The sequence below is a fragment of the Palaemon carinicauda genome, chromosome 8 (assembly GCF_036898095.1).
Source record: "Palaemon carinicauda isolate YSFRI2023 chromosome 8, ASM3689809v2, whole genome shotgun sequence".
Lineage (NCBI taxonomy): Eukaryota > Metazoa > Arthropoda > Malacostraca > Decapoda > Palaemonidae > Palaemon > Palaemon carinicauda.
The window spans coordinates 41,752,595-41,767,928 of NC_090732.1; the positions used below are offsets into that span (position 1 = coordinate 41,752,595).

The window sequence follows — 15,334 nt, forward strand, 5'->3', positions numbered from 1 at the left end:
TGCAACAATTCCTGGTTATCAATCTAATTAATCATACTTGTACTCATAAATTTTGACATTGAAAAAGTGGAGTTCATAAAATATAGAATTGTAAAAAATAATGGGCTTACAGTAAAAAAATTGTTTTCAAGAAACTACATTTATTTCACAGCACATTTATAACTTATATTGGCTGAATCTATATTTAAGTGGGAATTTTTTTAGCTCACGTTTCAGACTAGAAACTGAGAATTGAAGGATCTCCAAGGAGTTTTGACTTACAATAAATGAGCTTGACCCATTACTGTAAAGTGCAGGAAGCTGTTGTCAGACAAAAATCTGAACATAAATATTAATGTTAAGAGGGGGTTTATGATTTGCATTCTTAGATATGGTTTCTATCTTATTGCTACAGACCTGAAATGAACTATTACAGGGAGGCGGGAATGGTTTACTGTACTGTCTTTGAGATGATAAATCTCAGAAATTATATACTTGACCATTATGTGCAACATGGAGACAGATAACCCAAAAAATCTACATCACCAGGGATGCCATGGTGAGAGAATGTGAAAATGACATCGATTGTTCCAACCATGTAGAAACCTCCATGGTAACCAGATCATCAGTTCCGTTTCTACTACAGGGCTTAATAAGTATGCATCTAAAGGTCCCAAACATGCAACACCTGAATCACAAGTCCATCTCTGTGTGCATGGGGTTATTGGCAGGCATAAATGGGCACAGTCAATTGATCATACGATTTTGTTGGGAGTCTGACGACTCTAGTTTCCCGCTTGCAATCCAATTCTAACTTCTCATGATCGTGGGGTTCATCTGGTGATACTTGTACAGTTGATCAATGTTACTGGCACTGTCTGCCTAAGTAGTTTTTGGTATGTATCATGAAATACAGTTTCTAATTTCTTTTTTAGTTAACCACTCTTTATTAACCCTTTTTCTGATTTCTCTTTGGTTTGCCAATTGTCTCTAGAAGTTATCACAGCACCTCCCAAAGCTAATACTGTACAACTATTTCGTTGGGATTGGAGCAACTAGGGTCCTTAGTACTGATGACGATTTACAATGGTGTTTGAGGACTTCAGGTCTTTTGTACTGGAGTGGTTTAATTTTTTAACAATGGAGGAGTTCAATTTCATAATACTATGCTGTAGAGACTCAGGACCTTGGTGCTAGGGCAGCTTAGATACTTTGCACAGGAAAGACTTAAGAATTGGAGTAGCTTGTATACTTAATGCTGGAGTTACTCAGATCATCAGTACTGGAGCAGATCTGTTCTCATTAATGATAACTTGAATACAAGTTATCATGTTTCCTTCTCTGATCACCATTTTTACACAAATTGGCACTCGCCCTGAAAAATTGTCTATCTACTTCAGAGGTCAGTTGAGTAAAGTTATTACTTAAAAATACCATACAGCAGCTCCATAAGTGATTTAGCACTGATTAATTGTCTGAATGGTAACTTGTACAGGTTTGTCTGGCAACGGACAACACCAACTCCATACCTTCATCTGACCTGGCAAGAGATCCTCCTATTTTTGCAGTAGAGCCAGTAGTAGCGCATCATCAAAATGAAGCAATACTACTTTTGGTGCAGAAAATTCTACATACAGGAAAAAATATTGTTTGGACTTCTCTGAATAAGCAAATGAAGGTAAATGCATAGACAAAGTGGGCATGGCAGAAGAAGTTGCTAGAACATGAGTCCCACTGGGAGACATTGGGTGGGAGTCTGGTTTGGCTTAGGTTAGTTAATTATACAAAGGAGGTTCTACTTGAAGATCAGTGGTGAAGTACTAGAGCAGCTCAGATCTTAATCATTGAGCTTTTGAGGAGTCTGAAGTAAAAGAGAGAACAATAGCATAACAGCCAGCCTTCCTTCTATAACACTTTCTCTTATAATGCTTCATGTATTTCTCCTTGGAAAAATTTATGCAGGTAGGACAAGCAAAATTGGGCAAACATGCCTGTTACCAACAGGCAGAACATAAACCATGAGAATACCAGACAACACTTGCTGAATAAGCATCACATACTTACAAGGCAACCAAAGCACCTATGGTGTGGTAACTTTGAACAAATCAAGCAAAATCAATAAATCATACAGTGCAATTATTCAAGTAAAATGCAAAATAATCATTGTACTACCAAGAAGCTGGCAAAAGCAAATTGAACTCAATAAACACTGAAGATTCCCATTGAATAAAGGAAGGCATAAGTTGATCACTATTAACATAAGGAAACAAAAACTGTAGAAGAACAACCCCAGTACAAAGCTGGAATTAGTAAAAAATAAAAAAAATAAAGAATACAGAGAAGTAGAATCCTATCTTATTCCTACAGTTAGACAAACACATGTATGGAGATGAACTTTCATGATGGAAAAATAATACTAATTACCCACAACATCCTTTAACAAGGACCATCTTTGAAGTTGAAAAAAATATGTAATGAAGATCCTCCAGTGGTGTTTTCTAAACAAAATACTATAGTACTACAGTATATGGTACTTCAATGTTTTGTCACCACTACCGGTAGGCAAAAAACCAAAACAGTTGATCTGTTATCACTAGGTGAATAAAATTAAAATATGATAAAATTGTAAGATAATGGAGAGTAGCGAGAAATCTAAGAGCAGAAGCCAACTTTTCGAATACCAAAAGTTTGGGGAATATGTATAAGGTAAGACATAATCTACAAATGAAAAAGATTGATACCTGTAACATATGATTCTGCATCTACAAGCAGAGTACCCATCTACAACCATTCTTCTTTTCCCCCTTAGGGCTTTGTCTTGGAACATGTAAGATAAATGAAATAGGAAATATTAACATATGGAGACTTTGCTTTGGAATATTTAAGATAAATGAAATAGAAAATACTGTACTCTATTAAGATATGGGTTTGTTTTAAAAGAAAGAGAGTTTTTTCTTCATGAATAAGACCATTTTTAGATATTCAAAATATATTGCAGTAAAAATAAGATTAAAAGGTAGAAGTCCCAATAAAAATTGCAATAAAAATATTGTTGAATTTTTGGTGTTACTCACATAAGCAATTGGTAAACAGAAAACTTTTTTTCAAAACAAATCTAACATTTCATATATACAAGTCATTGTCTTCCAGCAGTCTATCACTTCATAACTTCAAAAGAGTATATTATAATTCAAAAAGTAAGACTACACTTAAGATTCCAAGAGATTGAGGGACATTCCCAAGTGTGATAGACCTCCAACTTCACACCTTGATAGTTTCAAAAAAATTTTCATAAACAATGTGGAGAAAGTGGGAATTTAACTTATGACAATGGTTTACAAACTATTGCTATACCACTTTATCTGTTGATATCCACAACGTGAGAGAGGAATTAACATAGGAGTATTGTTCTTAAAGTGGTAGTTTAATAAAAGAACTACTATTGTGTTATTGTTGATATTTAACTGTAAGTAACCTATTACTATTTTAATATGATCTGACCCTCAATTTGGGGGAAAGAATGAAGTTGATCATAGTGTCCATCCTAGGAATGCAAATGTGAAGGGATTTCAATTTCGAATTCTCACTTGGAAAGCCAAACATCCACTGAAAGAAGGTCTCTAAAATGTGAAGTGAAAAATAAGAGGTGTTGGACACAATGATTTGCCCAACTACCTCACCAGAGACTACCAAAGAACCAAACTAACAAAAAACAAGAAAAGTGAGATAAGTATCTTTGAGGTAAATTGAGAAGCAGGTGGACTTGCATGCCAAGACCATTATCACCTCAACAAGAAGCAAGCTGGATTTTAAAAGGCTAATATGACATATCTTAACCTTGGACACTGGCGAGAGCAAAACCCTTGTCCAGTACAGAATCAGAAATCTCATAAATACTGTGGTATTTCCTAAGTACAGTACAGCCTTTCCTCTGCTTTGAGATAAGATGATGATGGACTGAATGGACGACAGCAAGCAACTGACAGATATACTGTATCTGATGTAGGATAATATTACAGTACAACGAAGATAATTTCTTCTGGAAACCTCTACCGTCATGTAGTTCATATTAGAACTTTATGAAGAATTCTAGTTATCCTAATTAACATTGCGGTAGCCACTTTTCAGAATGCTGCCGAGTACAAGAATGGAAGTTAATAAGATGGACAGGATGCAAAAGAATTTGAGATCAAGTTTACTCCATATATATTTGTACATACTACTTTCATAGAATTGCCTGATGATCAATGTCCGTCCCATTAGATTCATGAAGGTTATCAGTTCTATGAAGACCACTTTTAATCTTAGAGATACATATCCATGCATTATCTCCTTATATTCAAGGCTGAGATACTATCTCCCAAATCTATCAAATAGTGTCTGATAATAAGGCTATGGGTAGACCACATGTGAGATCAGCCTTGGAGGACTTGTTTTAGTGGTTATGAGAAGTGGCCATCCTATGACTTAATATTCTTCTTAAAGTGTATGTTGACATTTGTTTTCATCTAGTCTGGGTTTTCTAGTGAAGGATATACCAGGTGGAAGCAAGCAAATATTCATCCCTAAAACAAGACAGTTTTTCAAGATAGAATGAAGAAGGATTAAAGTGAATTTTCTATTTCTTTGACAGCATCGAGTTTTTAAACAAGGTCTTATGATAGCAAATACAAATGAAGGATATTCTTTAAGACATCATGTCATATTTTTATAGCAAGCCTTCATGGTTCATAAAATGGAAGAAAAATTGAAGGGCTGAAAAATCAAATAAACTAGAAAAAAATATATTTCTATCCTTAGGGGAATTTAAGTTAAGACAAAGGCAGGAGAGTTAAAGATGACAGAAATCTTCAATGGAGGGGGATAATCTCTATGAATGAGAGCCCATAGCTAGTGAAAAAGACTTGCAAAATTTGTTAGTTTTCTGTCAAATTTACCCAGTATGGCCGAGGGCTGGGGAAGTAAGCCTTCCTAATGTGAAGAACAATACTTCTTGAGTACCTTAGGAAGCCAAAATTGATAGATGTAGCCATAATACCAATATAAAGAAAATTGTATTTTTGCACAGGTGGAGTAGAGCGCTAGGTTAGGTCTATGGCACAACTGAAGTGAGTGAGTTACAGTTTGGTCACTCAAAGTTGACCGAACATAATAACTGCAGAACTATAAAGGCAGCAAACAACGGAGATCCAAGGAAAATCCAACTGCTACTGAAGAGAAACTCGAGTTATCTCTTACAAGCAGGTTGCTTTCTGGTTTAGCTTGTTTTTATATTTCACTCCATAAGATGGGTATCAGGACTGGTGCTAAGTGATTAGATTTGGGGAGAGACAAATAGGTCTTTGGGTGGGAATGCCCAGCCTTCTGGCTTTAAGAAACTGGTATCATATGTATGATTCCTGTGTTTTAGTATTAAAAAATTAATATCAATAGCAATAAAAAAAGGTCGGGCTGGTAATTAATTTCCTCTTCACCTTGAAAATTTAATTTCAATCTTAACAACTAACAAATTTTGACTGATCAAAAAATGCACTTTTTGTGTTTGATGTTGACAGAGGGAGGTGTCCTAAAAGAGGTTTTATTATGTTCAAAAATTTATGCAAAGAGAATAAAAAAAATATGACAAAATGCATTATAATTCCATACATCCCTAAAATGTAAAGGCATCAGTAGAGATTAAAGATATAATACTGAATTGGAAATATGATAAAACACAGGTGATAGTTTGGTCTTCTTTCATAACTTATCATTCTACCTTTCAAAGTAATGGAGAAAGGCTATTAGGAAGACAATGACGTGCAATTCATACAATCAAAAGTTAATACAAGTGTAATTTTCAATTTATGTATACCCTACTGTAAAATTATTGCAAAATTTACAAAACCAATCAAGACTGACTTTGATATGAAATAGAAAATTAGTTACTCAGCTTTACATAATCCTTCGTATGGTCCTTAATATTCCTGCAGTTTGAGGGTGAAATATACCAAGTAGTCTTTATACATACCTAACCATCTTCTTTCATCATACATTAATACAAATAGAAAACTCTATAAACCTAAGAGCTAAAAAAACAGTTATTAACTCCTAAGGAATAAAACAATGAGTTACTTACTTCACCATTAGTACTGTACAAAATCCCTCAACAGATACAAACTAAATTCTAACAGATTTAAGTAATTCAAATACTAAAATTTTCAAAATAACACAGCAAGAAATGGAATTCTATGATGAGCAACAACATACAATCAATAGTCTAATTATTTCCACCCTTAAACAAAAGACTCATCATAAGCTATAAACTGTTCATTATAAATTAAAAAAAACATTATGAAAAAAAGTCAACCTATTTTCTACTTATTGCTATTATTCATAAAATAGTAAAATACCTCATAGAAACTAAAATATTGTAAAATACTGTAAAACTAATCTGAAGAACATATACCGTAAATGCCATTTAAATCTAAATACTGCAAAATGAATTTTAGAACAATTAAAAAACAAAATATATTACAAACAGGTAGGCAAAGCCTTTACGGTAAAAATGCAAAATCATTTACACAAAACTAAAGTTTTAAGAATAAGCAAGCATGCAGCATTACGTGCAGCAAAAATATATATAAAAATAACTCAAAAAATGTTGCTTGAAAGGCAGAGCATGTGAAGAATGTAGTGGATGATGAGTTGCACTTAATGTGATCAGGTGAGAGTAGCAGGAAGAAGAAGAGTGCACAAAATACCACCAGGTGTCACATCAGATGTGAGGTTCACAACAGCTCAACGCAATACCAGTTGAAAATTTGGGGCAAACTTTTAACAGAGCCCAAATTTACCAGCTGATATTTGGTCGGTCTGTTTACTCCCCGACTTCCCAGAGAATTCCTTAAATTGCAGGTAGCGGACCAATCACCACTTATCATTAAAAAGCCAGCATTCAGAGCGTGCTTGTGCCTATGTCTAAGGCCCCACCCATACCAGAAAGCCCGATCACCTCGAGTTCATTAGAAGGCTGCCAATCACCGTGCTCTCTCATTTCTGGACATTAATGACTCAGCCTGCCTATCCTTCTATGCACATAATCCTAAACATACACAAGTTAATACCTCATAAATCACACCGACAATATAATATGACAAACACAGATACAACTTCAAATCTGCTCATTGCCTAATAATCAAAAGCAGTTTTTAATCTGTGTAAGTCCCTGAAATAATAGTTTAAATAGATGAAATGGTCCAATTATGTATTAAGAGTTATGTAAGTCTCAATTTTTATTCTTTTGTATTAATAAACGAGTTATCACCTACAGTGCATGTTGTAACGAAAATACAGTTTTGAAGCTGTTCACTCCTCCCCTAAAATATTCATTGCCTTTTGTTTTGCACCCATTGCTTTTGGATCTTCCAATCAAGCTATTTAACATCTTTTAACCACATTGCTTCAGGTTGTACCTCAGGTTTTAAAACACTTTAAAAAAAGAAACTAATCTCTAAAAGTAATGTAAAACAAAGAAAATAAAAAAGTTATGTTTAGGTTATTCATTTCTAATTTCTTCCTCCAACTCTTCTAAAGTGTTTAGGCCCTAAAGCGGGCATTACGCTGAAGTAAAATAAATACACGTTTACCATGCACCTTCTACACATTGGCCACTGTTGTCTTAACTTAGTCCCTGTGACTCTTTTCTCATAGTAAAAAGCTGACAAGGATATTGTGATTACATATGGTGAGGAAGGTAGGTATTCTATGAAGGTCTTAACTCACAATCTAGTCTCCAGTTTAAGTCTGGAGGCATGAATGATTTTTTTACAGCTTTTCTCATTCTTCTGTGTTGAATCATTATAGTGACATTTAGTAACTCCTATAATAAATCAATTACTCTTGCTACTTTCTTCTCTAAAAAAATAAAAGTCATGATGAATAAAAATTTTACACGAAATGCAAATTACCAGCACTTACAAAATAGAATTTAATACCAGAGATCTAGAAAGCATAGCTGTTTATCTAGATATGACCTATATTTTATCTTATTCATTCAATCATATTTTCTTTTAAAATTACTTATAACAATGATACACATTCAATTAAGTTAATCTTTTAAAGTATTATACCTTTTCCCTATAAGTACTGTATCAAAATTTACTGTATTAGAAATTCTTGACTCCTTAATAGTCCAGTAACTTTGTATATGTGCACCAGACAATCATACTTTTCTATTTGTTTATCCTCTTATATGTACAATCTATATCTATGCACTAATTTTATTTTCCTTAATTCATACTCCCTTTTCTTTTACTCCATGACAGACCTTGTCTACAGTAACACACATGACCATGAAGACAATAAATGGTGAAAATAGGCATTACTTGCTTTCATGAACAAAAAAAAAATCTTTCAAATAATCAATTCAATGCAGTAAAGTATGCATTAAAAAATTTCTAAAATGGTTTGCATTTACCCCCATCTTTTAAGTAAAACTACCATTGAATGACCTATTCTAAAATTGTGTTATAGAATGAAAGATAAAGTAGAGAGAGAATGTACAGGGTGACACTCCATAATACACAATTAACTATTGCATCCGGGAGTGTATGACCATATAAAAAATATATATGTACATGCATATAATCCTCCCTCGAAATTAACTGATATACAGTATATATATCTTATTTCATCATTTTCCAATCTTTGAAGCAGTGACATTCCTATAATCCACCTCAACATTCTCATCACTCTTCTCTTAAGCTTTTCTTCCTCTTTTCCTCATTGAAACAATGTTTCCAATCCACACAATATCATTGGTCTTATTACTGTATTATGAATCTTGACTTTTAGCTTGATGGGTATTTTCTTATCATATACCAATTCTGCTACCTCCCTACACTTCCCACAGGCTTCTTTTAATCTATTCTAAACTTCAACCTCACATTCTCCCTCCTGACTTGTAGTAGATCCCAAGTATACTGTATCTAAATTGTTCCACCTGTTTTATATCAGAGCCTCTACTTTCATAGATAACTATCCTGTCCCTAATTCATTATTGCTTACCATAGCTTCAGTCTTATCCACATTAACTCTCAACTCTCTTGCCACTCAATAACCCTTCCTTTCAGCAGTAATCACCAAATCATATGCATATAACAACTTCAACAACTTTCACTTCTGACCCCTTCACTTGAGACACCCATAACCACAACAAATAAAAATGAGCTTAATGCTGACCCCAGGTGTAATCCAACACTAAATTCAAAGGTTTTTGTTTCCCAGACAGCTGTTATTACTTTTGTCCTTGTTCTTTTGTACATCATCTCTACCGCTCTAACCAACCTTCTCAAAAACTTTCAAACCATACTCTGTTAGTTTAATTCCCCAACAGTTACCGCATTCCATATCACCTTTGTGCTTAAGACTCTCCTTCCAGTTTTTAAGCTTTATATCCTCTTCCCATATTGCTCTTCATAAATCCAGCACCCACTCCCCCCTTTGTAGATAGTGTCTTGACCATTTCAATTTGAAACGCTGATGGACCTGGTGCTTAACCATTTTACATTTTACTCAATACCTAGTTCATTTCTGTATTACGTATCTCCATCCCTGGTCCCTCCAGCCTTTGTGCTTCTTCCAGCTTCTCTCTCATTTTCAGTATTTAATAGTTGTTCAAAATCTCTCATCCCAACGTAATATATTTCCATCACTATTCCTGATAAATGCTATTCCCTTGCTCCTAGCTTTTCATTCTATTGGTCTACCACTCTCCCAATAACTATGCCTATTTTCCACAGAATCTGTTTCCCCTTTTCTGCACTATTCCTCTGTACCATGTGCATGCTTTACTTTCCAGTCCTTAAATTCCTTTGATTTTTATTGAAGTGACTCTTGCACATTTCTGTCCCACCACCACTTTCTTCCTTTTGACACACCATATTCACAAGTTCTTCCCACTAATTCCTCTGTTTCCCCTACACATATTTCTTTCATGCCCAGCCAGATATTTTCCACTCTGTATGTTGAACCTTTCCAGTCGTCTCTCCCTCACAATTCTCCCAAATTGCTCATCCTTTTCTCCTTTATGGTCCAAAACCTTAATTGTAGATCTTTCCTTTTCTTGGGTTTTCTACCTCTCAATTTAAAATCCATTGCTACCAGTGTATGTTGTTTAACAATGCTTCCCCAAAAATCACTGTACAGTTCCTCACACTATGCAAATATGTATATACATATACATAATATACATACAGTATATACAATTATATACTGTATATATATACATATATATATATATATATATATATATATTTTTTTTTTGAACAATCAATGATCTGTTATATGTAGGTGCATTATTAAATCTAATTTTCAATTTTGGTCAAACTTAAACTCAATATACTTTACCTTAAATTGGGAATGCTCCCTACAATGCTAATAAAATCTATGATATAACAAGATTAACATCATATAACACCTCTGTGCTTACAGCAGCGATGCATCAAAGCGGTTAATCAATATGAAATGCGAATTACTAATTTCCCCCAATTATGTTGGGAAAAAGGGACAGTATCAGTTACTAAATCCATCAATATTCACTTAAACTTAGGCAGTATACTGTAATTGTACAAGAAATGGTGCCCTCCTGCACCAAGTTTAAATACTTTGTGCTCTTTCATGTCTCCTTGTAATTTTGTGGTATGGAACTATGAATGTAAAGCAGTCGTCAAGAGACTAAAGCTTACTAGGCATGAATCAAAGTTTTGAAAACTGTGTTTATATCAAATAAAAAGGGTGGATGATTGGCTACATATAAAATGTTTAATAGCATAAACATATACTGTACTTCAATGTAAATAAACAAAATGGGAAGATAACCCATATTTCCAGTAAATCATACAAAATGCATGCATTCATCTTTAGGGCAGAAAAGTAATCTATAACAATCTAGATTTCACAGGGATGGGGAATCATGCTCTTTAAAATAGAATATTGCAAAGTAAAAAGCATTTCTTGCTTCACAGACATGAAAATTTTCTTTTAAAAGCAATTACTATTTGAAACATTCAATAAACATGCAACAGTAACAGTTTGAAAACTGTATACAGTAATTCATTAAAGAAAAACTCCAGTTCAAACTATAGAAAAATCTCCATATATCTGTAATTAAAGACAAGAAATGCTCTTTTAATAAGTGCAGGTTAAAGTAAACACAAAGAAAGAGAAAAATCAGTACCTTGTGCTTTGAGTGCCACAATCATCTGTTCTTTCTTGTCTAGTTGTTCCCCAAGTCTCGATGCAGCTGCCAGAGCACTCTGTACTTCAACTAATTGAGCCTGATAAATAAATAACAAGATATTTAATATATATTCACAAAACAATCATTTAAATTCATATGAATGTTAGAAAAAAACATCCAACGAGGTATGTAAATGTTTTAAAAAACAATACTAAAACATAACTTTTCAATAATCTTTAGTCACAATATTTGTAAATGATTTTCAAAACAATTATTTTGAAAACAATACCAAGAGTTTACATTGTTTCTCTTGTAATAAGTGTAACCATGGACTTAACTCTTGGAAAATTATAACAAATAAACATAGTTTTCCATATCTAGGGTTAATAAAGTATTGCAGTCTTTCATGAAAATAAAATTCATCCTTCAAAAACAACATCTCACCTTTACATGGTTTCCAAATATCAAAATTATATCACAAACTTTGGATTATAATTATCATAAACTAATGTAGTCTAATCAGACCAAAGAATAAAATTTCTGTATGTTCACAGGACTGGTCATAATCCATTTTCAAATGATGGTGAAGGGGGAAATAAAAATAAATAGCTGAAGAGCGAAGACAAGATGCTAGAAAAAAATTCACTGTCGTCCAATGTGCATCATTCCTTGCAAATACTTACCAAGAAGATCTAAAGTAATTCAAAAGATTTCAGAAAAGCAATTTTCACTGGTGCTTCAGGATGGGCTATCATTTACAAAACCTAACTGTGTAATTAGTTCTTGCATACAATAAGGATGATGCTTGGTAGTTATTAAACTTTACTAAGTAATGTTCCAATTTTCGAATACTGTACTGTACTATAAATAATAAATCTAGCTGGTGTTAAAATACAAACTAACATGCACTAGCCAATATGCATTAAGGTATCGCATAATGGTATATTTATAAATATAATTCACAATTTAGGATATTCAAGAGAAGCTTTGAAATTATTTCCATATTTGGTTTTTATTGGTTTTTTTTAAGCCCTTTCTGGGTTTTCTAGATTCCAAATGAATCTTCATGATCATGGGTGAATTTTGTGACACAAATACACCACATGAAAAACTGTTCTTTTGAAAGTTATCCAATAAAATTTACTGTTGTATTTGCATTAAAATATAAGAAATAGCTGACTCAGTAATAAATCACTGTTCCTCAGGAATATTGTAAGGAAAATATGTAAACTTACTAATCTACTGAATTATGCTAAACATACAGGTAGCCAAATTATGCTTATGAAAGGAAGTTCACTTCTCTAACTTTTACTTGAAAAAATATTGAGTAAATTCTACAATCAAATTTTTGTATACTCTTAACTATATAAAAAAAATCAGTGATACTGTATCTTCAACTAAACTATACACTCCCTATGATATATAACAAAGATCATTACCTTCAAGTTATCCACTTGAGACAATAGTGATCTGCTTTTATCTTGTTCTTCCTCCAACTGCCTTCTTGTTCTCTCAGTTGCTTCAGCAATTTCTCGTGCCTGGCCCTTTTGAAAATCCTGTAGCACCTAGAATTTCAGTGAGCAGTAAGTAAAGAAAAGAAATATATCTTTACCTAAGTGAAACTTTAGGATTTATTAAATAAAAAATATCTGAGGAGCATTAGGAGTTTTATCAAATCTTTGAAACTATTCAGCAACATTACTGACAAGATAAATACATCAGGATAAATTTCAAGTTCCCCTCAACATCTTCTCCTTGCTATGTATACAGTAGTCCATATTGAGCTATTTCTCCAAACTAATCTTCTCCTTGCTATGTATACAGTAGTCCATATTGAGCTATTTCTCCAAACTAAAGTTCATAGGAAAAGAAAGCACTGCATTTTTACAACTACAATTGTAGAAAATTACCTGTTGAAGTGTTGTAAGAGCATGTTGGTGCTGCTCAGCAGCTTCCTCTGCTGTATGTAGGCGCAGTATCGCATCATCTCTTTTAGCAGCCAATTCTCGAAGCTGCTCCTGAAGAGATTCTACCTGGACACTTGCTCGTTGGCTGCATAACAATGCACAAATGTCATTAAATATAATATTGGACACCTAAAAATTACTATTAAAACTGATGACACATTGATAAAATCCTTCAATTCCATTTTGCTGCAACTTGTATATTGAGCAAACTTATTAATGCGGTAGAATACAAATACAAAAGTTATTTCAAAATTTACAAAATGGGAATTGGAACTGACTTTTTAAAATAGTACTCACCAAACTAAATGGGAATTCAATACTACTTTTTATATTTCTTTAATACAGTATATTAATTTATAATTAGCAGAGGGGAGATAGGAGCTATTGACAACAAAAAGGGATTTACATCTTAAACCATGCACTCCCCTCTGGAACACACTGCATAATAGGGACTAGAGACAGTAGTATATAGGGATTTGGACAAATCATTTACCATCTGTAACTTAACTATAAACTAATCAAAATCTTGCTGTCAATGAATGGCTTAAACCCATGTAAAACTTGGAGAATTAAAAGAAAAAATTCTATAGCACTCCTACTGGTGGTGAGATAAAATAACTAACTTTAATTAAATTCCAAGTGGAAAACATATTTTTTTCAATTTTCTTGTCACGAAGCCAGACTTTGGAAACATGTACCATATGAATAATAGGAAAATTCATTGAAACAATGAAATTTCTTTAAGCACTTCAAACATTCAGAGCAATAAGAAGTCTTACCTGGCGGAATTATAAAAAGTAGAGTGATTATTCAATTTTTCTTCCATTTTACTAAGAGTAGATCTCAAAGTATTTTCTCGTTCCTCTGCTTTGATGGCTTCAACTGTGTAAGATTCTTCTACAGTTACTAAGTGCTGTCTCAGCCGTTCACATTCTGCAGATAACCTCCCCTCCTTTTCTCGAAGATTGCTCAACTAAATGATTTTGTTGGAAGAAAAAATACAATTTATAGTTTAAATATATACAGTAAACTTTACAAAAGGGGAGTACAGTATTTGCATAATGTATCACATGTAAAAATATACTCAAGCTAGCTAGCATGATACATGCAATTAAGTACTGCTTTATTAAATTCAATTTTAGATAGATATAAATATCTTTTTGACCCAATTATAATTTTCTCTTAAAACAGTTTAAAAAAGCACATTTTGCTTATAGACCTCACCTCCTTGCTTTGATCTTGATATTGTGTATTGAAATGTGCATTGGCTATGCGAAGCTGATCTCTCTCCTGCTCTAAACCTGCAAATTTAACCTGCAGAGTTTCCATTTCTTTGCGAAGACCTGAAATCTGTAACAAAATTGAAAAAGATCAATATTACACACCTGTAAATATTTTCATGTCCCATATAAAAGAAACAAAGATTCCAAATTGTACGAAAGTATTCAAATTTTACCTCTGTTTTCTTGACGATGTCTTCAGCAACATTTTTTTGAAGATCCTCTTTAATTTTCTTTAACCCTTCTAGTTCCTCCCTAAGATTTGCAACCTGAATTTGGCTTTGACTCAAAGATGACTTAGCCTCTGTAAGCTGTGATGTTAGGGCATTTTTCTCCTCAGTTGATGACTGGACAGTCTGTAATGGACAGTATTTCAACTAAAAAGTTATATTAAAGTAACCTCTCATATTACCAGCTTCACCCATCCTCACTTTGCCATAATATATACATGCTACCTTTGCAGCAGGCATATAATGAATGGGAAAACCAAAACAAAAACAGTTGCCAATTACTGTACACTGTTTCTAACAAAGATAAAATCTGAAAAATTATCATCATAATCTATGGAGCATAGACAAGAAGAATGGAGTAATCAGTGAGTATTCGCATAACAAATAGCACATTTACTAGCATTGTATGCAGTGTTTAGAACATGTATTTCTTAAATATAGTATATTTTATGTTTTTTTGTACTCTACAAAAGGAAAGTGATGGAGAAGGTAAGTGAAAGACATGATAGAAGTTAGTCCTTTCGTCTTGTAAATGACATCACGGGACTCACAATGAGAATAAATACGCAAGGATACCGTAGTTATGCAAGAAAAAGGATTACTAAATGGTCAGTTTCTTGATGATTCCAGTAAAATTGGATACATGAAAAGGGGATGATA

At 33.3% G+C, this 15,334-nt stretch overlaps 1 protein-coding gene across 4 annotated transcripts in view; it reads right to left on the bottom strand.

Moving 5' to 3' along the window:
* Nucleotides 1-15,334, bottom strand: part of LOC137645718 (thyroid receptor-interacting protein 11-like) — a 346,293-nt gene that overhangs the window by 42,854 nt on the left and 288,105 nt on the right. For all 4 annotated transcript variants that reach the window (XM_068378600.1, XM_068378602.1, XM_068378603.1 and 1 more), the window contains 6 exons: nucleotides 14,621-14,800; nucleotides 14,389-14,514; nucleotides 13,944-14,137; nucleotides 13,108-13,249; nucleotides 12,637-12,762; nucleotides 11,195-11,294 (listed from right to left, as the gene is read on the bottom strand). In XM_068378600.1, the coding sequence (XP_068234701.1) occupies nucleotides 11,195-11,294; nucleotides 12,637-12,762; nucleotides 13,108-13,249; nucleotides 13,944-14,137; nucleotides 14,389-14,514; nucleotides 14,621-14,800 (868 nt within the window). The remainder of the gene's footprint in view (nucleotides 1-11,194; nucleotides 11,295-12,636; nucleotides 12,763-13,107; nucleotides 13,250-13,943; nucleotides 14,138-14,388; nucleotides 14,515-14,620; nucleotides 14,801-15,334) is intronic.